This window comes from Hippopotamus amphibius, chromosome 5 (assembly GCF_030028045.1).
Source record: "Hippopotamus amphibius kiboko isolate mHipAmp2 chromosome 5, mHipAmp2.hap2, whole genome shotgun sequence".
Classification (NCBI taxonomy): domain Eukaryota; kingdom Metazoa; phylum Chordata; class Mammalia; order Artiodactyla; family Hippopotamidae; genus Hippopotamus; species Hippopotamus amphibius.
In genome coordinates, this window is record NC_080190.1 from 49182434 (window position 1) to 49207379 (window position 24946).

Below are 24946 nucleotides of genomic sequence, written 5' to 3' on the forward strand. Positions count from 1 at the left end.
TACAAAAACAGACAGTAGAGGACTATAGTTTGCCAAATCTTGCTTTAGTGGACCTGTAGAAGCATCTTCAGAATTCAGTGGAATGAGAGGAAACCTCTTCTCCTATTGCAAAGACTCGTGAAGTATATTATCTCTCATGCTCTTCCTCTATCAAGTGCCCAGGCTCTGACTAAGTTAGGGCTCCCAACCATGTAAGGAAGACTCCTGATCATCTGTCTAGATGATAGGAGATCATCTGTCTGGATGATAGCATTTGCTACCTCTGGGAGTCCCTGCCCACCCATGAAAGGAACAAATAGATTTCTTCTCTAACAGACCCTAAACCATGGCCCTACCAAGGTTAATCAAAATATGGTTAAAAAAACCAAAAACAATAACAAAACACTGTGAAACATTTATTTCTGTTTTGCAGTATTAAGCATGATTAAAACCAATACAGAAAAATACTAAGTACATTGGGTATGAGGTGAGCTAGCTCTTTCAGTATTTGCTTTTTATAATTCAGTTAAGACAATGAGCAGAGAAGACAGCATCATTAACTCAAGGATGTAGCTGAAGGATACCCTGTACACTCTACTGGCCTCCAAAGGCATTCAAGGGATCATCAAATATGTTGGACACCTTCTGTTCAGATCTTGATTCAGGCACTGTCTGTGAAGATCGACTTTTTGGTTTGACTGTCTTAGCCTGGATACCAGAGGAGAAGATATCATCTTTTGGGGGGATTGGGGGGGGGGACAAAAAGAAAGAAAAATAGTTGTTGAATAGGCAAGAAAATGAGTGCTTTTAAGACACATCTACATCAACCACCAAAGACTCAAGTCTGATAACAGTATGGGATACCAAAAAACACTAAGAGAAAGCCAAGCCTCTCAGATTCTGGTCCTGACTCTGCTACTAAGTAAGTTTTATGTTCACATACAAATCACAGTTTCTCTCTGAGTATAATTTTTTCAGCTGCAAAGCTGTGTGTATGCACAGGCAGGAGAGGAAAAGGGCAAGGATAACAGTCTCCAATGCAGCCCCTGACTTTGCCATCTGTGACATTATGCTTATTTCTACGTTCTTTTCCCACTGTATTTTAAAAGAGCACTAACAATAAGCAAAGGGAAATCCAACATAGGTCACCCTCTTTCAGAATGCAGGATCTTAGCGCTAAGAATGTAAATCTTTATGACTACATTTCTGTTTAGCACTTCACTGACTCTAGTGCTCCATGACTCATCTTACTTAGTAATGATACTAACCCAATAATGCTACTGCTAGGATTCTATCCTACCAAGATTTTAGCCTGTGTACAGAAAGACATGTACACACAAATGTTAAAGACCATGGCATCATTTGTCATCAAGAAAATGCAGCAACAATCTAGATCACCCTCAATGGCTAATGGTTAAATATAAAGCAAGCGTACACTAAAAACAAGGAAGTAGATCTCTATGTACTGACATGGGAAGACACTGAAAAAAGTATATATTTGTATGTATGCAAACTTATATTACTGTCACCATTTTTGAAAGGTACACCAAAACTCTCAATAATAGTTACCTCTAGGGCTTGCTTTTCACTTTTTACATTTTCCAAATAGTGTTAATCTATTATAACAGACATGTATTACTTTTTTTGAAATAAAGTCTCTTCTTTACCTTGTGGTAAGAAGCAGGTAGAGACAGAGCACAATTGCTTGGGGAGTAGAACCAGTGTGGCTTTGCAGCACCAGCTTTCTCCCAGTTAACCCCACTGTCCAGACTGGGAGAGAGGAGGTGGGGGAGTAGGAAGTGTATATGGCCTCAGCCCCTGTCTTGTGAACTAACACAGGACATATCAGAAGCCCTATATTTTGGGTTACAGGGCATTTGGCTTGCTTGTTAATAAAGCAGATATACTATGGAGGGAAAATGAACATGTTTACAAACATAAAAGATCTTTGGTAAAGAGGTAAAGTGTGAGTTACAGTCTGCTTTCCTACTCTCCTCCTGCACTGCCCCTCCATTCTCAGAACCACTGACGCTCACTCTCCAGCTAGAACTGCATCACGCCTGAGGCAGCCACCTCAGCCTACTTTAGCATGTGAGGTAGTTTCTGACCCTCCTTTCATGACATCAGTGTTCAGATTTGTCACAGATGATTGGCAGGGGCAACACTAAGATAAAAGTTAAGTTATACTTGAAAGTCAAACTCAGGGTTCCTTTAAACTCCTTGATATCCATCATAACAAAATGTTGTTTCACCAAAATGACTAGTCCATTTACTTATCCATCCTCAGTCTCTCACGATTATATAGCAGGTCAAAGGAAATCCACTGGGGAACATTTTCCAGGAAAGGGTCAAGACCAAGGTAACAAGAGAAATATCAAATCACTGAACGGTAATGACTCCATCACATGTAGAAAACCAGACTTACCTGTATCATCGTCAAATATAGACTTAGCTTCCACTTTTTTTTTGGACTTTTCCTTTGGTTTTACAGTTAGGTCAGCAAAGATATCAATGTTATCATCAAACAAGTTGGAGTCAAATGTTCTTTCCTTCTCTCTTGTTTTCTGTGAGGGTTTAATTGCTTCTGTAGCAAATATATCATCCTTGTAAGTCAAAAAACAAGCAAAACAATTTTAAATCAGGTTTTTTTTTTTTTCTTTTCTTTACTACATACACTAATTTCAACAAGTTGTAGAAATGCAAACGGCCACAATGTTCTGGAACAGCCACGAGAGCTACCCCTCTGTCTGGAATGTGCTACTCCAGGCCTCTGCCTGGCATGGTCCTTCTCATTCTTCCAGTCCCAGCTAAAACACAAGTCGTACAGAGAGCCCTTCTCTACCAGCCCTACCTGAAGGAGCTCATCCCACCCCAACTCATCACTCTGCGTCACTGCCCTGGGTTGTTTTCTTTAAGGCACTTAACATCACCTGAAAATGCTATTTATATGCTGCTCTATCTCTAACCAATTCCCCTCCCTGAGAGCTCTGGGGAGCAGGGCACTGGTCCTAGCTCACCTTGTGCCTCCACTACCCAGATGCTCAATAAACGTCTGCCTAAAGAGTGTCACTGAAGGCCTTACTGCCTGCGTTGTCATCCGCTCCAGCCAGGGCCTGTTTCCCCAAGAACCAGAGGTTAAACACTCAAGCTATAGAGATACTACTTTATCTATGCTGACTGCAGCAATAGCCAGATAAAAACTATAAAAATCAAGACTTGTATCAATAGTTATGGCCAGAAACAAAACAGAAAACCACTTCTGAAGAGGTTTCAGAGTTATTAATAAGAGAACCTAATTAAAATTACTAAGCAAGTAGATACCAGGCAGCAACCAAACAGGCTGAATGTAATCTATGGTTCAAATGAGTCAATCAGGTATCTTCCTTAACAAAGAACCTAGCACAAAAATGTATTGTTATGTCCTATTACCTCAAAAATATCTTGTGCTTTTGAGATAACATCCTGTTGACTCTTGGATTTTGACTCATTCTTCTTGCCTTTCTGGTCTGTAAAGAGATCGTCCTCATCTTCCAGGAGGGGGAAAGGATTTGTTTTCTTTGCTGATTTTGGTTTAACAGACTGAAACAGATCATCATCACTGCCTGCCTCACCCAGAGCAGGAAACATGGGGCTTCTTTCTTTACCTCCCTCTGCCGGGTTGGCTGGGCTGTCTGCTGCCTTCACCTTGGTTCTTCTCCCCGTGGACTGAGATGCAATGCCCTTGGAAAAGATATCTCCAGAATCAAAAAGGTCATCCTCAAGAGGCTGACCCCGAGATTTCGCAAAGGGGCTTCTGTCCATTCCAGGCACAGGACCACCTGCCCATGTTGGAGTGGCAGCTGCCACGACCCCCTCAGAGCTGTCTTCCCCACCAGCTGCCCTGGGCTGTGGCTGATGACCATCTGGTGAAATGGCGCCATCTGCCAATTGTGCAACAAATCCCCTGGGGACACTCATGTCCTCAGTCTCACTCGACTCCTGGGCAGCCAACCGCCGAGCTGCGCGTGTCTGTGGTCTGCGCTTCCCTCTCACTTTGACCCGGGTCTGCAATGGCAAAAAACACATGTTGACCTAATGGTTTTTTAAAAGGTGCTCAAAGCTAACATAGCAAATCATCAGCAACTCAAAATACTGTAAGGTTGTCTGGTCCACCTCAATCAAGATATTATCTAAGACAGAAGACGTTACTTCTTAAAGATTTCCAAAGGCATTTAACAGCTCCTAGTACTCTAAGACTCATTCTTAATCCTTTAGTGCCCCCCATTTTTGAGTCTTTTGAGGGCAATTTCTGTTCAATTTGATATAAAAGGCTTCATCTGGAAGCCACACTGCTCATGTCACACTGCTCTGCGTCCCACAGCTCTCCCTGGACCCTTATCCGCCCTAAGTTTAAATGTGGGTATCTTTCAAAATGAGAATCAGGGGGATTCTGCCAATAAGCTTTATTAGGGGGCTAGCATAAAATCAGTCTCCAGAAACTGCGAGATAAGATGATAAAGAAAGAGAGGTAATCTCAGGTGCTCTTTTCTTCAAGTCAACAAACACTAAATCCAAATTTTAAATATTTCACATTAAGAAATGTGGCTTAGGAATCAGAAACTTCAATATAACCTCAAAATATGAGTCACTTATTAGCAATAATGCATATTTGTAATATTTTCCAACATATACCATCAAGTAGTTTTAAGAAGGCACAAGCTACTTTGGGCAAAGTACTCAACTGTACTTTGCCTATTTCAAGGAAATTTCACAAATTATTTCATGAAGTAGCCAATTTAAACTTAACAATAACAAAATAAGCTAACAAAAAAATAATAAAAGGCATGTTTTATTTTTCGTAAGTAAAACATGTTCAGAAACACTTGAAATGAATGTATTTGCAGGATCATCCTAGGTACTGTTTATTTCTCAGATAACAGCTAAGATTTTCTAGAGAAGGAAGACAGGATAGAAGAGAAGAGAACCAGTTAAAATAAAAGTAAAATCTCCAAAGTTCATGGTCCATCCAGCACAAGTGCACAGTCCTGTGGAACAGTGTGACAGGACCATAATTGCCATGGGATCTCAGAGAGGGAGCCCAGCACAGGAGCAGGAAGGGAAATATCACAGAAGCTGTGAAGTCTGTGCAGAGCTGTCAAAGAGGAAGAGCATTCCTGACAGAGGAGGCAGCACAGGCTGATGGCAGCAGCACGCTGGGGCATGTGTGTTTGGGGAATGGTGCTTGGTGACTGGATTTAGGCTGACAGTGTGGGGTGACTGGTGGGAGAGCTGAAAACTTCAGTTAGCACAGATTGTAAATGGCTTTAATACCAAACCAAGGAGTTTGAATGTCCTCCTTTGAGCAGTAAGGAGACAGCAGAGGCAGCACACGGTAAGCACACGATCTGCTCAGTGTTATGAAGGCCTCCAGGTGGCAGCCAGGAGCTAGTGAGCTAGCTACTGAGCAGAATGTAAATGTAACAAAAGCAGGCAATGGACACAGAACTGGGGAGGTGGAAGGAGGGCAGAGAGGCTAAAGGAAAGATGAGACGCCTCCTGCAAATGAGGAATCAGGGTCAGCCTATCGTGTGCAACGGATGAACTCGGAAGAAACATACAAATCGTTCTGGTTTTAAAAAAAAGCAGGCAAGCAACCAAGCAAAGGTGGTTCCATCACCTTGTTCGCGCTGTGTAAGGTGTCTGCCTGAGCTGGAAGGTCAAAACTCACACCGGCCTCCCCACTCCTAGGAAGAGTAGGCACACTTTCCAGACTGTGGATTCTCCCAGGTTCAGACGAAGGAACACCCAATTCTGGCAAAGCAGACTTCATTCCAGAGATCTGGGGAGTCGCTGTAGGCAGCAAGGCTGCTGGGTTAATTGCTAAATTTGCCTAGAGAAGAAAAATGAAACTTACTTTGTATGTTTTCTTAAACACAAGAGTCTACTATTATTACTGTGACACATGACGAAAGACTGGATGTATGTAATATATAATACGAGAGGACAAAGAGAGAGGCAGGAAAGTCTCCTGATCTAGTCTTAGAATGAAAACAGAAGGCTATACACCTGTGCCCACCACAAGGACCAAAGTAGAGATGTTACAGACGCAGCACATAGGAAGCAACAACCAGAAGGTGAGGAAGAGATGAGAAAATGCCTGGAAGCAGCTGACAAAAGGAAAACCCAAAAAAGTCCATAGATGCCACAAGGCAGGCAATGAAGATTCCAGACATGTTATAATTACTTGTATTTTCCAGATCCGAGGGGATGGCTCTTTGGTTTTAAATGGAGCGGGACCTGGTAAGTCCTGTGTGAAATTACATTCAGTTAAAAATCCATTGGGGAAACAGAAAGAAAAGTGTATCTTGGATTACACATATATCTGAAAATAAATCTATGATGGAACAAAGCTGTTGGTCTTTGTATTTTTATAATGGGAAATGCACTCAAATCTCTCCTGGGACCTCAAAACATTTCACTAACATTACTTCACTTGTGCCTCCTTACCCACTGTGTAAGTGGAAGGCTAGAAGACCATACATGGAGTAAAGGGAAAGACAGATCATGAATAAGATTCATAAGAATCATAGTGTACCAGAGCACCAAAACTGGATCAGCTGGAAACATTACCATACTGGTTATCCCACACAGCAAATATTACAGAGCACAAAGAAATTCACCCAACCCTAATGCACTAGTTCTAGAAGAAAAGAGGCTGAGACTTGAGTCTCTGGAGATGTGCGAGTCCTAGCGCCTCACTTTCACAGCTCAGAACACTGAGGCCTCAGTGAGACATCCAGGGATAGCTGTAAGCCAGGACCAGAATTCACTGTCTAGTCCTGGTCTGCTCTCAGGAGGAGAGCCAAAGAAGACTGCTAAGGATGGAGGCCTAATAGCAATGATCTCAGAAGACGTAACACAGAGAGGGAACCAAGAATGTGGATATAAATTCATATTTAATTCTAATGGAATCCTACTCCAAGGTAGCCCAAAGGGAGAAATGGGGTTCTAGTGGGAAGAAGATTTTCATCCTACCTTAACTCTATCTTGGAATCAAATTTGTAGGTATTTCAAAAGTAGTAATGATAAGTACAGATTCATGGAACCAGCGTGGAGTGAGAAGAGGAGAGATGAGCAGGGGTTAAAAAAAAAAAAGGAAACAAAGAGAGGTAGTCCTCGTTGCTATTTCTTCTTAATTAAAAGAACTCTGAATGATTCTGGGTCTGCATGATGGAGTTAAACTGTACTACAATGCAAACGAGCTGAAAGTCCTTAGAGAGATCAGTTCTAACCTGAGGTGTTTCCGATTTCCACACGCCTTTTTCTTTGATACCTTGAGCGGATTCAGGATTTTTCTGGTTCTTGAAAGAGGAAACAGAGTGGTCTTTTTTCACTACCTTCTTCTTTTCTGGGATCTTCAAAAGCAAAGAATACCCAAAGTCTATCAAGTGTCTTGGAAATTTTAAGGAAAAGTCATAATGCCAAAAAAGAAAATGACTTCTAACTTTTAAAAGTCATTTCTCAAATGAGGGTTGAACAAACAAATTCAAAGGCAGCGTTTAAGAAATAGCGTTCTAAAGACTGTGACTTTCCTAGGCATCCTCTCTAAACAGAAAATAGAGAGTACTTACAAAAATCTACTGGGGAAGGAGGGGAAAATGACAAACACAGCCTAATACTCAGATTTATAGCTTTGCACCTGAAAGGCATGAATATTTAGTCATCATATCATATGCACTGGTCTTTCAATGAACAACTTGAAAATCAAACAGATGTGTAATACGGTAAGAGAGCCTGGGTTAGTTAATTCTTCAAAGTTAGGAAACATAAGAAGGGGACAACATGAATGCTGTAATCAGCACATTATTTGCTGTTCATTTACTGGTGAGCATTTTCCTTAATCGTATAACTGGACACTCATTTCCTTTCCCAGAAGCTTGCCCACACACTGCAATATTGAGAACAAAAGGCTGGTACCAAAGGATTTGACTTCGCAGAGCTGAAAAGATCATCATCTTCATCATCCCCAAACAAGCTCCCAACACTTGGCTCTAACAACTAGAATAGACAAAACTCAAATTCAACATCCAAACAAAAACAATTTACAAAGAGAGTCAGGTGAGCTGCAACAACAATATTTAATAAAATAACAAAGCTATGACTGGAGAACCATTTGGAACTGACCTTGGTTTTTTTGGTGCTGGAGAAAAGGTCAACATCTGGGTCATTGTCCTTCTGCAGCTTGTGACTAAAAAGAAGCTCTTCATCCTGAAAGACACCTGTGCTCTTGGGGCGAGCATCAGGATTGGGACTCTAGGAAAAAGATGGGAGTTCATGTATTTTATAGACTTCTAGGGATTTATCTCAAGGAAATCATACACAGCTACAAAGATGAAACAACAATGATATCCCCTGTGGCTCTGTTTATAATGGCTAAAGGCTGGACACAGGCTGAGTGCCCATCAGAAGGGGAATGACACATTCATATAATGGAATACTTTGGAGATACCAAAAACAGTGAAGAATATATTTACAAATAACATATACATAATCTGGAAAGATCATCTTTCAACCTTTGTGTAGTATCTGAACTGTTCATTTAAAAAACAATCCTTAGTTCCACACTGAGAAACATTTTAGGGGTGAAAACACATAAAATTAAACAAGTTCTCTCCATTTCATTCCCAAAGGGAAGAAGAGACAGCAGCTGACTTAATACCAGAAACTACACAGAGTGGTCAAGCACATATCCCTGACTTCTACTTACCAGCATCTTAGGCCAAAGATCTGGCACAGCTGTGATGGCCAACCTTCCCCTATGCCCATGCACCTTCCACTCCACTACCTTCAGATTCCAAACGAGTTCTTTCTGTTTGCTAGGATATCTGACATTTGAAAGTTACTATTCACATTATTTGATTTGATACTATAATGCCCCAAACTTGACATTCTAAAATTCTTCCCTTTCTTTAGTATCACAACCACAGACAGAAACAAAGAAAAAACTCATTTCTGACAAACTGTGTCACATTAAAAATTAATAATTCATTATTATTGATTACATAGAAAAATTAGTGTAACATAGCAACTAAGGTTAAAAGTTCAACAACTGTGAAAATCATATACAAAATCACACACAGTAAGAGGCTGGAAGAAAATATAATGAGTTACTCATATTCACCGTGTAGAGCTCTCAGTTATAAACGGGGCTCTACTACTGATATAACAAAAAATTCACAAAACATTTGTTGTAAAAAATCAACATGGACTATATCCTCAGTTTGGTTTACAAAAAAGTATCGGCAATCTACGGCCCATCACCTGTTTTCTCTTTTTTTAATACCTCTATTGAGATGAGATTCACCTATTTAAAGTGTGTAATTCAATGGTTTATAGTATATTCATAGAGTTGTGCAAATTATCACCACAGTCCAAGTTTAGTGCATTCTCATCATCCCCAAAAGCACCTCCAAACCTACCAGCAGTTACTCTCCATTCCCATGCACCTCTTTCCCAAGACCAAGGAAACCACTGATCAATGTTCTATCTCTATGGATTTGCCTATTCAAGGACATTTCAAATAAATGAATTCATACAATAATGTGTTTTTTTTGTCCCCGACTTCTTTCATTCAGCATGTTTTCAAGGTTCATCTATGTTGTAGCATGTATCAGTAATTCACTCTTTTTATTGCCAAATAATATTCCATTGTATGGCTATAACACTGCATTTATCCATTCGTCAGCTGATGGACATTTAAGTTGTTTCCATCTTTTGGCTATTATGAATAATACTTGTTGGGAACATTACATTCAAGTTTTTGCATGAACGTATGTTTTCATTTCTCTTGGATATGTACCTAAGAGTGGAATCGCTGGGTCACATGGCAACATATTTAAGAATCTGAGGAAGCACCAAATTGATTTCTGAAGTGGCAGCACCATTTTACATTACCAGCAGCAATGAATGAGGGCTCCAGTTTCTCCACATCCTCACCAACACTTGGCCATTATCAAAAAAGTCAACAAGTGATGGTGAGAATGTGAAGAAGCTGGAACCCTCCCTCACTCTCCACTCACATCACAGAACTGATCCTGTGAAATGAGATTCTTTTATCCTTCTAAAGACTTGAACCTTATAGCTTTTTGCTCACCTTTCCTACTTCTTTCTTTGGAGCCTGGAAGCTGTTTTGATCTTCTGTTTTATCTTCTTCCTCATCAAATAAGCTAAGAACAGTTTTGGTTCTACTTTTAGTTCCTCTGTCCAATGGAGATGAAGAAAATAAATCAGAATCCTTGGCTGCTTCCTGAGTAGATCCATTCAGAGTTCCTTCCTGAAAATGGAAATAGTAAAGAAAAAAATGAGTAACATCTGGAAACACAAATTCTATTGTGGGGCCTCCCAAGCGCTCCTCATTTATTCAGTAACCGACACATCTGCATGTTTCAGGGCACGATAGCTAATCACACCCACTCCCAGGTAATGAAACACTCAGGCCAATTCTTGATCAGCCACTCCAATGGAGAGTCTTGTACAGATAATTCATAACCAAAGATGATTTTTCTAATCAGTTTAAAGCCTACATTTATAACTCCTTCCAACCAAGATACATATACCAGTTATAACTCTGAGCCACATAGGTCGCTCATGAGCTATAAAGAACTTCAGTCACAGATATAACACAAATGCCAATCACTGGGAATGGATCATATATTTCCTAGTATTTAACTAACACACAACTCCAGGGGAGAAACCTAACGACAGAACTGGATACTTAAATTGTGGAAGGCTTATGCTGTGTTATGCAATTAGAAGAATCTCTAAAATAATCTTAAAGTGCAGTATTTATTCATTCAACAAGGACCACCTTTCAGGCAATATACCATTAATTGTAAGAACCACTGTCACCGTATGAACTGCTAAGAAGAAAAAAAAAACAATTCCCAATTAAACATATCATTGATTGTGAGGTGCATCCTAATTGCAAAGTGGTTAAACTGTGAAGAAAATATGCTTCTTTAAAGAAAAGATGTAATTTTGAAAGTGCCTACTGTGTGCGAGGTAATAGGCTAAGCACCACAGATGTAATGGAGAGCAAAACGAACACGGCCTCAACCCTCAAGGAGCTTATCCTCAAGCAAGGGAGATGGCAGTACAACAAGCAGCTGGAGCTCAAGGGGAAAATGGGTTACAGTAACACAGAAAAGGGAATGTCACACAGTTCCCCAGGCATAGATAAAAAGTGTGCATCTCTGTAGCCCCAAGGAGCCTCAAGAGGAAAAGTATATGAGACACTCTTCACATTGGCCCTAGAAGAGAGATTAAAACGAGACAGCTGAACACACAGAGTACGAGAAAAGTTAGGAGAAAAAAAAAAAGGTAGACAGACTGAAAGAACTGCTGATTCCCAGATGCAGCCAGCAGCCTTATCCACAGGCCTCCTGCAGAAGAAGACAAGCCCGCCCAGGAGAAGAAAGCTAATGCTTTAGAAGAAAGCCAAATTTCACTTCACAGCCAACATCAACTAAATGTAAAAGATTGGTAAACTAAAATCTTCTTAAAGCTCTTATTGTAGGGGCTTCCCTGGTGGTGCGGTGGTTAAGAATCCGCCTGCCAATGCAGGGGACACGGGTTCGAGCCCTGGTCTGAGAAGATCCCACATGCCGCGGAGCAACTAAGTCCATGCACCACAACTACTGAGCCTGCGCTCTAGAGCCCACGAGCCACAACCACTGAAGCCAGAGCGCCTAGAGCCCGCGCTCCGCGACAAGAGAAGCCACTGCAACAACAAGCCTGCGCACCGCCACAAAGAGCAGCCCCGGCTCTCCGCAACTACAGAAAGGCCGCGTGCAGCAACGAAGACCTAATGCGGCCAATAAATAAAAATAAATGAATAAATACACATATAAGCTGTTATTGTAATTCAAGTACAGGTGGGACTAGAAAAGACTGAGGGGAAAGAGACTACGGAGAACAGAGCAAGTCAGAAAGAACAGACGTGCAGAGAGAAAACCTAAAGGAAAAATATGATGAAACACAGAAGGGCAAAATGGACAACGACACAACGACAATAATGACGTAAAGCAGGAAAAACGCACATCGCTGTGTGCACACACATGCCTAGAAAAGAGAAGGAGAGGCAAGAGCAATGCCGAAGGTCTCCCTGAATGGCGGGATCAAACATTTTCCTCTTCATACTTCTCCGTGTTTTCGAGATTTTCAACAAATGAGCCCTTTATTTTCTGTGGTAGAAACATTTAAGAGTACGTGTGTGTGCGCGCGCGCGCGTGTGAGGGAGAGAGTTTTACAAGAACATGTGAGAGACAAAAATAACAGATTCTACACAGAAAAAAAAGTCCACCTTTCCTGACTCCTCAACCACATGAGTTCTCCCAAATTCTGATGACTCCTTGGAGCACTCGGCCTTCTCAGCCACGGATTTCACTCCCAGCTGTGCCTCCTTCTCTTCTTCATCACTGAACAGCAGAGGCGCTACTTCAGGGACAGTCTCTTTTTTCTATCAAAAAAAGAGTAAATGACATTCTCAAAAGCAAACAAACAAGACGTGCCTGATGAACATGGCCATGTACAGAACGAGCCAACAGCACTGTCCTCTTTAGGGCATTAGCTAAGCGCTGGGGTTGGGAGAGACATGACAGGACAGCCAAGGGGGCACACACAGGGAGAAGCAATAACCACCACTACCTTCGACTTGCAGATGCTTTCTGCCACCACGCGGTCTGCACCTGTCTTCCTGTGTCTGTTCAGTCCTCGTGTGCACCATCACTTAGATCCTAACCTCTGCCACTCAATCATTAGTCTCTCCTCTCTGCCTCCCTCCCCTGACATTTCAGCTGCATGACATCATCCAGAGCTGTCTTGCTAAAATAAAACACCCACCAGATTACTTCAATCCCACCCCAAACCTACATTGTTTGCATTAAACCAACACTTAAACACGACAATCAACCGGCCCTTTTGTATGATCCTCATCGATCTGCACCTCAACAATCCTCCCTATTCCTTAAGCCTAATATAAACTTCCACACTTGATCCTCACTGTCTAGACAAGCAAATCCTTCTCATCTTTCAAGCCAAGGCCCAGCTCAGATGTCACCCACGAAGGTTTTCCTGCTCTCTTTCAGTAAGTATCAGTTGCTTTGTTGATAAGAATATATCTATACCTAGCCCTTACTTTACTCTCTTCCTAATTGAGATTAATAGCTATCACACATCTCTTTGTCCATTCATTTGAAAGGTACCTCATGTAAGTAAAATCATACAGTATTAGTCTTTTTGTAACTGGCTTATTTCACTCCGCATTATGTCCTTAAGCTCCATCCATGCTGTAACCTGTGTCAGAATTTCCTTCCTTTTTACTGACTCACTATTAATACAAACCAGGACCAAGGTATTAGTCCTTTAAACTTGCTCCTATAAGGAATCACCCGTACATTAACTGGCCTGGTCTAATGTTAGCAGAATTCCATGCCACTGGGGCTAAGCCCGGCAGTTCCTCCAAGAGGAGTGCAGCAGCACTGTCCCCTGCTCTCCCCTGAGACTCAGTCGCCTACAACGCACACTGAAGGGGCTGCGTGACGTGAAATCCTTTTCTCCAGGCTTTGCACGTGTGCTTCACCTGTAAAATACCACTAACCAGAAGATCTCTTTCTAAAACCAGGCAAACAAGTTTTTCCATAAGACTCAGCCTCCAAGGTCAGGTTTTAGGACTTGATTGAGGGAAGCATCACTATTCATGTAACATCACCTCAAGGATATTTCCTGGGCCTAAGAGGTTAAGAATACCGTTGTCGTAGGAGGAACAGATGCGGGAGGAGAGCCGAACAGAGAGCTTCCACTGTCACCATCGTCTTCAAAGAGGAGGGATGCTCTCTGGGTCTTCCTTTGGCTATACAAACAAAGAGTCACATTAAAGGCAAATGTGATTTAAAAAATACAATATTCTTTCTAGGCCACACCTACAGGAAGCCACCTACCACCAAAATGCCCAAGTCATCCGTTGACCTTACACAATTGAAAGCAGCAAGAAAAACCTTTGAAGTAGGTGCAATTTGTGTCTAGCAAGTCATCACCCAGCCATCCATCATTCTTGTGTAAAAGCCTGGGGCCCTCTTCATCTTGTCCCTTTTTCGGTTGCTTTTGGCTCACTGTAGGTGCACCAGCTGTTAGCTTTGCCAACGCATACAACATGCTTAGCATTTGCAAACGTAGCATCTTCTCTCACCATTTCCTATGGCAGAGGAAGAGCCAGGGAGCACCAATGCCTATTTCCAGAGTGATCAAGAAGGCAGCTGTCAAGAGACTGCAGGGCCAGAACCTGCTTCAGGCTGTGACCTACGGCCTGGTGCCACCTCAGCCACTTAACCATGCCTTTCCAAGCACCTCTCTGGGCTTCCATGCCTTCCCTTCAAACCCTAAACCCATATCATTCTATCCCCTCCACACAAAGTCTCTAAGAAGCTGGGAAAGCAGAGCTCATTTTCACTGTTCACCACAGCAATATTCACCCATCTCTGTATGTTGCGCAACCACAGCTGAAATCCAGCCACAGCTCTCCTCACCACCTTCCTCTTACCTGTCTTCACCCACCTCCTCACCTAGGGTTCTCCACCAGCCCCTACAGGTAGTCAATAAACACCTGTCACAACAAGTATTGATCAGGACCTTTTAAGGAATAGAACCATAAAAGTAAAGAAACACAGGTGGCCTAGCACTGGACATGGGCAGTCCCAAATAAAAAGTGTTCTAATTACGGAAGGGTCATGTTCTAGTTTCTATACTATGTGATAAGGAACCACCCAACTAGTAGCGTACTAGAGAATTGGCAAAGTTATGAAAACGCCAAATTCAATGTTACCCAGATAGAAATAATACTAGTCATTTCAGTATCCATCTACTTATACTAAAAATAATTAGCAAATATACCCATAAGTATATGAATCATAATCTTTTTTCTAAGTTTAATTATTAACAAGGCATAATATAAGGTTATTCATTAGTTTAACACTGGACATCTGCCTACATCTTAAAAATACCTGAGGATCACTGACTAGGGAACATAACTAACCAAAGAGTTATGTTCTAACTAACCAAACTGCGTGTACTTACACTGGACACTTACACTGAAGGACAGCAAAAAATTAGGTCTACAGAAATTATAAAAGCAAACAGCCACACACAATCAGGTAATATCTAATATGCCTTTAAGGATATATACTGATAAAAATTTATACAAATTATAACCAAAATATATGACTACTAGGTGATAATCACAAAATATTACAGAAATAACTACATCAGATGCCTAAAAAGCAGAAATCTTATTAAGCAACTACAGCAGGAGAAAAATCTCCTGCATCATTTTCTGAACAATTTCTAAAAATCAAAACCAAAAACAAGCGACCCACAAAAAAAATAACCTGATGCCAAAGTCTGAAGTTCTAAGCTAGAGAAAAGCTAGTTAGCTCTCTGGACACTGTTACAATAGATAACGACAGTGGGTCCTTAACCTTGGACCTCATTCCACACCCTCTGCAACTGCTGGTTAAATGTGGGCCTCCTGTGGAGACCTGTCCTCAGAAGAAAACTATGCAGCTCAGTGGAGTATTTCCCATTATAAATAATGGGGTAAGTATTTTGATTTATTAAAAGGGACAGATGTCAAAACACATTAAGATGACCACAGAGTTTATGGCCTAAACCAGGACACTTCTGAGAGCAAGAGGGAAAATTATTAATCATCAGGCTGAAATGACAGGCACAAAGCAGGCCTCTTCAAGCAAGCAAGGATGTTTGAGTGCCCTGCTTATAAGGCAGTATTTCGCAACTTTGTTAGCATCACAAAGCTTCTGTTTCTTTTTTCAGAATGGGTTTTGGGTTATAATTTACATACCATAAGATTTACCCCTTTGTAGTGTACAATTCAGTGGTTGTCAGTATATTCACAGTTGTGCAACTATCAACATAATCTAAGTTCATCATATTTCCATCAACCTAAAATGAAACTCATAACATAATTCACAGTCACTGCTAATTCTCCTTTCTCCTCAGCCCCAGGCAAATACTCATCTACCTCTGTCTCTATGGGTTTATCTCTTCCTGATATTATACACAAATGGAATTATACATATGGTCTTCTGTGACTGGCCTCTCTCAATTACCACAATATTTTCAGGGTTCATCTATATTGTAGCATGCATCAGTACTTTATTCCTTCTAACTGCTGAATAAGAGTCCCTTGTGTGAATGTAACACATTTTGTTTATCCCTTCTTCAGTGGATGGACTTTTGAGTTGTTTCCGCTTTTTGGCTATTATGAATAACACTATAATAAACAGTCACGTGCAAGTTTTGGGGTGGACATGTTTTCATTTCTCTTACACATATACCTAAAACTGAAATTGAGTCATGTGGCAACTCCATGTTTAACTTTTCATGGAACTGGCAGACTGTTCCAAAGTGGCTTGCACCATCTTACATTCCCATCAGCAATGTGTGAGGGCTCCAATTCCTCCACATCCTTTCCTGCACTTGCTATTGTCTTTAAAAGCTATTTTTGAGACTCTGATGAAAACTAGCATTGCTGAAAGTGAGATATTGTGTTAATTGCTATTGGGTCCTACAAATGAAACATGTTTCCTGATCTCTACATTTATGACCATATGTGTGTAGCAGGGGCAAAGCAAGGGGGTGCGCACCTAAACAACTTCTATACAATGTAGAAAATGCTCAAGTGAAACAGAGCCAGAGGGTGGGGGGGATTAAAGAGAGAGCCATTTTTGCTCTAGACTCTGACCCTATTTCTTATCTTTCTCACCTGCCTGGGTTAGGGAAGGCTTCTCAAAAGACAGAGCTTAAACTGAGCCTTAAAAGAAGCTGGCCAGGGAAGAAAGGAAGGAGAGAGTCCCAGGAGAGAGAGAGAGAGAGAGAGAGCAACGAAAATAAAGGAATGAAATGTTATTTGCCCTACACTCATGATGGTAAATTACATTTATGTGCTTACAATGTACCAGCTACTGTGCATTTCACATTTGGATTTCATTTAATCCTCTCAATGATACTATGAGAGAAATACTATTATCATTTTTGTTTAACAGATGAGAAAACTCAGGCTCAGAGAAATTAGGTAACTTGTCCAAGGCTATTCAGAGAGCAATTGGCAGGGCCAGAATTTAGTATCAGGTATTGGGATTCCAGAGCCTATTTTCTTAACCAGAGGCCCAAGATACATCCAGGGGTGAAGTTATGGGGCCCAAAGTAGACATGGTGACATTTGAAGAGATCGTAGTATTCAGAGACAGAAATATGAGAAATGAGACATTTTTGAATCTATCAATTCAAAATTAAAGCTTAACCACACCAATGCATAGGGTTTACACGTCCAATCAATTGCCTCTTTATGTTACTACCATTCAGTTAAATTTCAAAGCAATATTTTAGGATCTCCAGCAAAAAAAGAAAAAATACATGTGTTTTCAAGGGAGTTATTCTGAATTCACAGCTAATCTGGCAGCATATCACAATACCAACTGCAGCCCACGCTCACTCTACATAACCTGCCGCCCTTTAGTCCAAGCATTAATGTGCAGGAGCACCTAGACCAGCTTGGGGTTACCCGCAACTGGCGTGACACAGCACAGCTCTGCAGGGAACCATCTTCCTAACAGGATGTTTCTCAATGCCGAGCAGATTTCTGTCCAAATGACAAATTTAAGTAATTTTGACAGAACTTTACATTCTTTAGGGTATACCAGGGAAAAAACAAAAAAGACAACAAACTGTATTTAAACCCCTAACAAACTCAAAAAAATAGTACTTTAAGGTTTTTTTTTTAAAAACCTGCAAGTGAAAATTAAAGACATTCTTGTTTGTGTGATTACCAGGTGAGGAATGATCAGCATGTCACCCCCAGCAACTGACATCTTGCACATCAAATACCTTCACCTGTCACCACAGACACTGATGAAATGATTTCTTGCAATGACTATCTCACCTGTCCTTAGCAATAGCAAACAGATCATCCTCATCCTCCTCCTCAAAGAGGCTGGTCTTTTTCATGGCCTTAACCTCCTGGTCCTGGGTGGTCCCAGAGTCCCTAAGTTCTCCTTTAGACTTGTCAGATGCCGAGTTGGTCTGTGAGTCAGAAATATTCCACTGGTCCTTAAAAGATAAAATATATATTAAAACCCTCTGGCAATTTAGATCAAGAAACCTGAGAAGTGAAATAAAATTCGCATTTGTTAAAGTAACTTGTATTTAAACTAAGTGTATCACTTTTGAGGAAAGCTTATGTCCAAGGCTTTCCATTGAACTCAAATCTAGAGAGCTGGGTTCTTTGACCTCACAGACCTTATGGTGTCTCCCTCCATCACTACCTGCCACAGTGTTTCTCTCTCTATGGTCCTGTTCTGTGTTAGAACAAGGGAACTTCTCCACTTTAGAGATCAAAATTAATCATACAGGGGAGTGAGAAGGAACAGGAATGTTTCATTAAAAAAAAAATCAAGAACTCTTAACTTTGGAGGAAAATGATATTTGAACTTAAAAATTTTTAAATTCCAAAGCAGGCTGGGAAAAAAATATGTAAAAAGTTCACGCAATGTAAACAAGACACAATGAAAGCTGCTAGTGACCCTTTTACAACAAAATTCTGAATCCGGCCTTTAGAAAGCATTTAAGGAAACCCCATCTAGCTACGCCCACCCCTTCAAATCAAGAAACACCTGAGCACTTGCTTAAGCAGTCCTTTGGTCTCTGGAGTCTAGAGCTTTGCAAATCAAAGTGGGTTCCACAAGCAGCAGCTTCTATTACACAGAATTTCAGGTTCTACCTGACTTTCTGAATCAGAACCTGCATTTGTCACAGTACATCCAGGTACTTTCTTCACACGTTATAATCTGAGAAGTGCTGCCCTAGAGCAGTGGTGCTCAACAGCAACCACATGCTAGAATGCCCAAAAGAGCTTTAGAAAACTCCAGTGACAGGCCATACCCCAAATCAATTAACTCGGAACCTCCAGTGGTGGAATCCTGTATCAGCACTCTCGAACATTCTCCAAGTGATCCCACTGGACAGCGAGAGCTGAACCACTGCTCTAGAACCCTGGTTATCTTTGCTCTGCAAGTACTGTTGCTCCCTGCTTTAGCTAGTATTTTTACTCTCCCTGAACCAAAATAATACCACAGAAAAAAAATTTCAACTGATGGTTGGCCATTATTATAGGGAGAACCACCCACTAACAATGCTAGAAAGAAAAAAACAAAAGGAAAATCCATCATTAATTCACAGGTTTGAGTAGAAAAAGCAAATTATGTTGTGTCACTTTAAGTTGCTTTCAATTAAAAAAAAAGTGAATATGTCTATGATTTATCTGTCTGCATCATACCCTCATAATGTACCTACAATGTTGAAATAGAGTAATTATTATAAAATAGGAAGATTTTTAATGCTCACAGTATTTAATATCATTATATTTAGTCTTTTTCTGTACAGCTAAATCTGAACAGCTGCTGAACTGTATTCTCCATTGGCTCTGCTAATATATATCCGGATAGCAAATGGAAACATTGTTAAAACTCTTATAGAAAAGGAGATAACACCAGCATAGACTACTCCTACCTTATCTAGCTACAGTTCTTAATTAATGAAACACAGTGACCACTTAACAAAGTAAAATAAGGCCTAATATTTGAATTAGCATATATTATAATTTAAAGGCCATACTTATTTTATTCCTAAGCATTTTGAAAAGATTAATCTTTAAGTTAATATACTATAATAAATGTCTTTCTTCAAGAGTAGAAAGACAATCTTGTGAACATGGTCTTCATTGACCGAACTTCACTAGATCTAAAATAGGCAGAAAAAGGAAATGTTTAGGATAGCTGCAACTTTTAAATCCATCAAACCACCTTCTACTCTTCTTTAGGAAATAACTTTCAACCCACCTCCTCATCACTGCTAAACAATAAGGCAGATGCTTTCTTTTTGGAAGGCTCAGAGGGCTTGGCTTTCTCTTGGCTCTGAGTCAGCAGAGATGATGTCTGCTTCTTAGCAGCTGTAGCCCCGAAAAGGTTATCCTAGAAAAACAAATGGCAGAGAATATGACAACTTTGCACACATAAAACAAAAAAGACATTCTCTCACGTCAAATTATTAGAGAATAAGTCTCCAGTCAAGTGAAGAATATATATAGCACCTTTCAGGGGGACAAAAACCACACAATGCTAGTAAATGCCACCTCTCACTTATGCATAACCCTACAACAGCCTACCATCTTCTCCAACTGTATTTATCCATAGAAGGGAAACAGATACCATAAAATTCAAAGAAAGAACACCCAGGAGGAAGCAGGAGGGGGAGTAATGTGAGGACAAGGACATAGAAATAGGAGGAAACCTTGCCCCACCCAGTCCTCCTATGGGCAGGCCCTCTAGGCTCACTAGGAAGGGGCCTGAGCCTGCAGTTGGCATGAGAGCAGTACAGCCCCCTGTGGCAGCCAGCAACCTGCATCTTTCTTTCTATGAATTAGAAACCAGAGCAATGCCTAAAAAGAAAGAAATAAGGAGCTTTCTCTACTCTTTTACATCTATGAAAGACACACAAGTGGGACAGAGGGAAGGGATGACCTGTGTTTCTGATTAATTCTAAAGGGACAATACAAACTTAAGAAATAGTTTACTAAACAAAATCACTGGCCTACTAAGAGCTGATTCTTATAGTTTCAATGGCATTCCCAAAGTACCTATTAAGGTACTTTTATTTAGGTAAAGGGAACAAAACCATTGAAGGGCCCAGGCCCAAGTTAGACAGAAAAACACTCTTAACAACATACTACAGCAGGTAAACAGTCCTGAAGTGTAAACATTTGATAAAGGGAGCCTTAAGGAAAGTGTGGGAAGGTAGGAGAGGCTGTGAGAGTAATGAACTGGCACTCACTGGGGACACCAATGACAGCGCTAACATTTATTATGCACTTACTATGTGCCAGGCACTGTGCAAACGGCTGTGCATTAGTTGTCTGAGCTATCACAACGACCCTGTATACTATTAAAACAGGTGACACTCAGGCTAAGTCACTTGCCCAAGGTCCCTGATTTGCATGTGGTAGAGCTAAGATATGAACATGGGGGTCTGATGCCAAAGTCCATGAGCTCAGCCACCACACGATACTGCATAAGAGAGAAGGTTTGGTTGTCTTCCCTCTCATTTCTTTCCCCCACTTTGCTCTCTCATCTAGGGTGGGAAAGGAAAGCAAGGTGAAGATATGGCTGCCTTCTCCCCCCTAGTCTCACTTTATCTAAGACATTCTTGTAGATCACTGGGTTCCATCCCCTAAAAAGTATTTCTTACAGGCAGATTTTAAAAGTGAAATCTATAAAGCCTTGCACAGAGCTGGGCGAAGAAATCTAAGGCCATGCCCATTGTGGAGCTAAGAGAACTTAAGAAACGAGTAACTGAAATAAAAACCAAAATGTTTTTGTTATATAGGCCTCAGAAGGATTGACAGCTTTCCTATCACCTTGTTCTACTGCATGAGCCTCTGGTCATAAAGCTACATCAGCAACGGTTTTCTACTAACGGAAAACTTGATTATCTCGTATTGCAGTAACAACGTTTACCTCTTCATCTTCATCATCGAAAAGCGAGACTGAGGTGGGGAGTTTGCTGGGCAGGAGAGATGTATCTTTCGGCTTAGTCACACTTTGAGAAGAAAACAAATCCTGTTGGACCAATATTAAAGTTCCGGGTTAACAAAATATGCCAGTTTTTAAAGTATCAAATATAAAACACTAAAGATTATGACATGACAGCTGCCGTGCATCCAGGTCTCTTTGTCAGAGAGGGAAGCTGGCTGTCTCAGTCCTTGAGGAACATGCAACAGCCTATCCTCACTATGTGCAGGTGAGAAGCAGAGACCCACACATAACTCCAGGTGGCCTCACTGGAGCCCAGAGGTTTTGATACTCCCACCTGGATGACTAAGACAGGGGAAATTTTTCCAATCAATTTCCTACCATGCTTAAAAAAATAACTTCCTTTTTCTGTCCAGAGAATCAGAGAGATTAAACAGATTTCACAATGGAAACAGAAGCTAGATTAACAAATTACTGGATCTATGACTCTGTTTTACTTTTTTATGCCCCTCTTTCCTCTAATAAGAGTATGATATAATTTAAACAAATGCAAATTCAATTTTTTTTAAAATTTTATTTATTTATTTATTATTTTTTGGGGGGGTACACCAAGTGCAAATTCAATTTTAACTTTAAAATGGTTGGCGTTCTTGAACGACAGCTAGGAAATATTGCACACTAGAGAAAGATCTGATAGATTCTGAAGAAATATCCAAAATACCATAAAATGTCAGCCTATAATGCAAAGAAAGAGCTGCAAACTGAGTTGCATGAATCAGAAACATGAAATAGGGCAACTATTCCCTCAAGATGAAAAATTTCAATATACAAGAGCCAAGCAAATAGGACAAGAACACAGTTTCTAAGACCTCTCTGGATAATTTTATTTTTTTTATCGTGGAATCAATGTCTACTCAAATATAGCAATAATGACTTCATTAACTGAGAAGAGCTCCACTCAGCCCCGTGGTTTTTGTCTGAGCCCCATGGAGTTCCAGGGGTCTGTTTGGGTAGAAGGGGCCACGCAGGTGGAGCTCCAGGCTTCCCATGCCTCTCCTGCATTTTAAGCATCAGCAACATTTCACTTAAAGAAAGGGCTCTGTAAAAAAGAAATAGTAAACCAAAACAAAGAACAAAAACAAATTTCAACATGGTTGTTTTGGACCCTTGACTAATATCTTCCTTGGTGTTGGAAAAAAAGGCTTTTCCGTTACCTTAAACACCTCCCCAAAATGATTCCACAAGGTAAGCTTATGCTCCACACTTGAGATATAAAGGCAGGAGTAAATAATCAACTTTTGATCCAAAGCTCTTCCTAGACTGCACTGTTTTACTTCTCCTTACCTAAAAACCTTGACAGTATCCAATAAAAACAATCTATGATGATACACATGGGACAAAGCCTGTGGTGGTGGATGTAAAGCCGTCTGCAAGTTCATTTACACTCCTACCATCAAGAAGTGGAGTTGCTATCTCCTGCCCTCGAACTTGGGCAGGTCTCTGTACTGCCTCAATGAACAGAATGTGGCAGAAGTGACAATGCTGACTACTGAGGCTAGGTTACAAAGAGCAGTACAGATATACCTCATTTTATGGTGTTTCACTTTACTGTGCTTCATAGATATTGCTGCACTTTTTCACAAATTCAGTTTGTGGCAATCCTTGAGACAGTTTCAGACTGTCTCAAGCAAGTCTGTCAACGACATTTTTTCCAACAGCATTTGCCCACTTTGTTTCTCTGTTAAATTTTGGTAATTCTTGCTAAATTTCAAACCCTCCATCAGCAAAATGATTATGACTTGCTGAAGGCTCAGATGATGGAAAGCATTTTTTAGCAATAAAGCATTTTTTATTAAGGCATGTACATTTTTTGACATAATGCTATTGCACACTTAACAGACTACAGTATAGTATAAATGTAACTTTTATATGCACTGAGAAACCAAAAATTTCATGTGACTTGCTTTACTGAGATATTCATTTTATTACAGTGTCTGGAACTGAACCTGCAGTTTCTCCAAGGTACACCTGTACAGTTCTCTGTGCAGCTCTCTTTGGAATTCACTTCGAAGCCTTGAGGCAACACATTAAGAAGCCCAGCTTCCCTGAAGGTGCCATGCTGAGAGACCACATAGAGACAGAGAGGTGCCTCCCAAGAGCCCCAGCTGTTCCAGTCTTTCCCAACCAAGCACCAGACACGAGTGAGATGACACTCTGCCTGGCCACCTGCAGACTGGAACCACATGAGAGACCCTAAGTGAAAAATGCCTGACTGAGCCCAGTCAACTTCTAAAACCATAAGAGGTAATAAAACTTATTGGTGTTTTAAGCCATGAAGTTTTGGAGTGATTTGTTTCATAGTAACAAATAGTCAGAACACCTTTTGAGTCACTGAAAATTGCTCACATTTGGTTTTTTCACGTAGTCGACAACTCCCTGACAGCTTACCAAATGCCAAGCACTAGTCTAGGTGTTAGGGACACGAGCGGGAAATACGCTGTCCTGCCCTCATGGAGCTTACGCTAGCTGGGACAGAGACAATAAACAAGCAGACACGAAGTGTCACCTGGCAATACCTGCTGCGGGGACAATAAAACAGAGGAGGGACTAAGGAGCACAGTGTGGTGTGTGCTGGTGGGCGTGCTATCATGCAAAGGGCTGTCGCAGGAGGCCTCACAGACAACTGGAGAAAGTGAGGAAGTGAGCTGTCCAATTCTGGGACAAGCAATCCCAAAGGGGTGAAGCCAGCACAAAGATCTCAAAGTGTCTGTGTGAGTGATGGAGAGGAAGCAGGGAGCATACGGCTAAGTCCAGAGTGTGAAGCCCCATCACACTCTACGTATGTGTCAGAGTTTGGCTTAACTGAACTTTGCTTAATTCCTATCTTCTGTTCACTGGCTACCAATGAAATACACGCCTCAAAGTTTTATTTACATCAACAGTGATCACTCTACTGCTCATCCTGGCTATGAGAGCAGAAGAGCCACAAGAGCTTAACCCAGAGTTCATAATTTCTTGAAATTACATGTAAATTTCTGCCACGTTCACTTTGGTCTCTGTGAAGGGGGTTGATAACTGCCTATTACACATTCTCAGATAGGTCTCCGATCCCCTAGAAGCCTGGCCTAAAGTTAGCTCTAAAAGGATCAAGGCCTGTGGGAGTCAGAAAATGCAATGACGCTTCTGAGAGTTGTCACTGCTTCACTGGAAAGGTGCTTCAAAGCAGGGGCCTGGAGGACTGAGGCTGTTTGCAAAGCAGTGCCAGCCAACAAACGATTACAGTCACAAGGCCAAAGGCTGTGCCAGGACGTGTATCACTACATCACTATGCC

The 24946-nt window shown here is 41.0% G+C and overlaps 1 protein-coding gene across 9 annotated transcripts in view; it reads right to left on the reverse strand.

Moving 5' to 3' along the window:
- Window positions 1-372: 372 nt before the first annotated feature.
- WASHC2A (WASH complex subunit 2A) overlaps window positions 373-24946 on the reverse strand; it is a 50333-nt gene continuing 25759 nt past the window's right edge. For 3 of the 9 annotated variants that reach the window (XM_057735012.1, XM_057735011.1, XM_057735020.1), the window contains 14 exons: window positions 21600-21701; window positions 19926-20057; window positions 17972-18138; window positions 13765-13867; window positions 12320-12475; window positions 10112-10291; window positions 8143-8271; window positions 7936-8016; window positions 7251-7373; window positions 6203-6265; window positions 5636-5848; window positions 3409-4023; window positions 2405-2582; window positions 373-713 (listed from right to left, as the gene is read on the reverse strand). In XM_057735012.1, the coding sequence (XP_057590995.1) occupies window positions 574-713; window positions 2405-2582; window positions 3409-4023; window positions 5636-5848; window positions 6203-6265; window positions 7251-7373; window positions 7936-8016; window positions 8143-8271; window positions 10112-10291; window positions 12320-12475; window positions 13765-13867; window positions 17972-18138; window positions 19926-20057; window positions 21600-21701 (2382 nt within the window). In that variant the 3' untranslated portion in view covers window positions 373-573. The remainder of the gene's footprint in view (window positions 714-2404; window positions 2583-3408; window positions 4024-5635; window positions 5849-6202; window positions 6266-7250; window positions 7374-7935; window positions 8017-8142; window positions 8272-10111; window positions 10292-12319; window positions 12476-13764; window positions 13868-17971; window positions 18139-19925; window positions 20058-21599; window positions 21702-24946) is intronic. The other 6 variants (XM_057735016.1, XM_057735014.1, XM_057735013.1 and 3 more) reach the window with 5 other exon arrangements.